Below are 2,109 nucleotides of genomic sequence, written 5' to 3' on the forward strand. Positions count from 1 at the left end.
GATATATAATATTTATTTATAAGCTTTACTGCAAATACTCTGCATTCGTTCTGTTCTTTATTTTAACGCTTACGATAGACTATTCTAGAAATGACTACAAATAGAGTACAACAACAGTAACCTGAAATCCTGACTAAATAGAAAATCATAAATCATTGGTAGAAAAATAAAAATTCTATTGCATATGTAAGAAATGCAGTGAATTAAAAACTGCACATATATAAGTATTTTTATTTATTTATAACATTATACGGATGAAGCGGAAGAGTACAGCCAGGTTTTTATTTGTATGAATAATGAAAACAAGCAAGAGCAGTTCAAAGCTCAAACAGCACTCCTAATGGAGGAGCTGTATCCAGAGAGAGTATCGTAGTATCTGGACCACAGCATGACACCACCATATTTTGATGAGCTCTTGATCGCCGGCAGCACTTGACCGGTGAGTGTAGCTGCAGGGATGAACCCACCACTAGGGGCTGCGTCGGACGCCGCTGGCAGACCCAAGAAGATCTGGCCCGCCTGCACTGATGAAGTCCACTGGTTCCAAGAATTCACAAGATTGTCAATGCTACCTGCGTATTGGCATGGTGGATTGTTGTAAAACTGGATCCAAACGTAGTCAAAGAGACCTGTGTTGAGTGCAGTTGCGAGGTAAGCGTCGGGATATGGACACTGCGGCGCCGCTGATAAGTAGATCTTCTTCCCTTGCTGGCTCTTGTCCGAGAGGTACCGGGCCAACTCGTCCCAGTGCTGGGTCGAGCCACCTTCGATGTCAAAATCGATGCCGTCCAGGACGGCATCACCGAGCGGACGAGACTGTGATTGACCACTGAGGAAATTGTTCCAGAGATACTCCCCCACTTGGCGAGCATCATCTGAGGAAGATAGGGAATACCCACCGGAGCCACCTCCGAGAGAAAGTAAGACTTTAATGCCGCTGTTCTGACAGGCTCTGATGTCATTGGTCTGACCAGCGCAACCATTGGATGCTGGATTGCAGTGGCCCGCTAAATTGAGGGTCGGCGTCTGGCCGTTTCCGAACGAGGATAAGAAAGCTATGTTCACAAAGGCATAGTTGCCGGTGGCGCAAGCAGCTGCTAAGGTGCCTTCATTCACGTTTTGGCCCCAGTATACGGAGATGCCAGCTGCGTGTGACCCACCTATTAACGCTAAGATGAGTAAAGGCAACGATAGAATTTCCATGCTTGATCTACGTTTTAAGAAATGGCCAAGGGGAAGAAGGATTTGCGCGCTGAAAAATATTAGGGGAGCAACCTTATTATAGTAGGAGATTGGTGGGTCCATCACGGTATCGTCAGTCAAGGAGATTGGCGGGTACTTCACGTTATCGCGAGTCAAGGTCGTTAGGTCGGTTGAGAGATACTTGCCATTAGCCATCGAGCAATAGTCATATGCGTGTTCTGAATTTTCTAGTGTGGGCCATGCTAACTATCCACACCAGACGGAAACGGATTGGCTACTCCCCCTGCCACCAGCCAATGGCTGATGGTCGGTGTTCTGTGGGCCCCACCATGATGTATGTGTTTCATCCATGCCGTCCATCTAATTTTATAGATCATTTTATGGTATGAGACCAAAACCGAGGGATAGACCAATATCAATTGGACCACATTACAGGAAACATTGTTGAATGAACGTCGACGATTAAAAACTTTTTGGAGGCCATAAAAGTTTTGGATCAAGCTGATCTTTGTTTTTTCCCTTCATCTGGGTCTGTATGACCTAATCAACATATTGGACGTCAAATAAACAGTATATTGGGCCTTAGGAGGATTTTAATGGTGGATATCCCATCACTATTGTTTTCCTGTGGTGTGGTTCACATGAGATCATATTCCTATAATTTTTAGGATCGAATGCAAAATTGATCTGTAAAAAAGTATGAACGGAATGGATGAAGTACATACATCATGGTGGACCCCACAGAGCACCGACCACCAGCCACTGGGCTGGTGGCAGGGGGAGTAGTCAATCCGTTCCCGTCTCCCGTCTCGGACGGACCGTATCCCAAGACTAGAATGGTAAGATTGTCCTATTAAGAAATGTTTTAGGCAGGATAGTACGAGTGGTCTGCATATGCCATACAAT

The 2,109-nt window shown here is 45.3% G+C and overlaps 1 protein-coding gene across 1 annotated transcript; it reads right to left on the reverse strand.

Moving 5' to 3' along the window:
• Positions 1 to 217: 217 nt before the first annotated feature.
• LOC131241268 (acidic endochitinase-like) lies at positions 218 to 1,248 on the reverse strand. Its single transcript, XM_058240032.1, has one exon. It carries the CDS (start codon positions 1,201 to 1,203, stop codon positions 325 to 327), a length of 879 nt encoding a protein of 292 aa, XP_058096015.1. The 5' UTR covers positions 1,204 to 1,248; the 3' UTR covers positions 218 to 324.
• Positions 1,249 to 2,109: the final 861 nt, after the last annotated feature.

The sequence above is a fragment of the Magnolia sinica genome, chromosome 3 (assembly GCF_029962835.1).
Source record: "Magnolia sinica isolate HGM2019 chromosome 3, MsV1, whole genome shotgun sequence".
Lineage (NCBI taxonomy): Eukaryota > Viridiplantae > Streptophyta > Magnoliopsida > Magnoliales > Magnoliaceae > Magnolia > Magnolia sinica.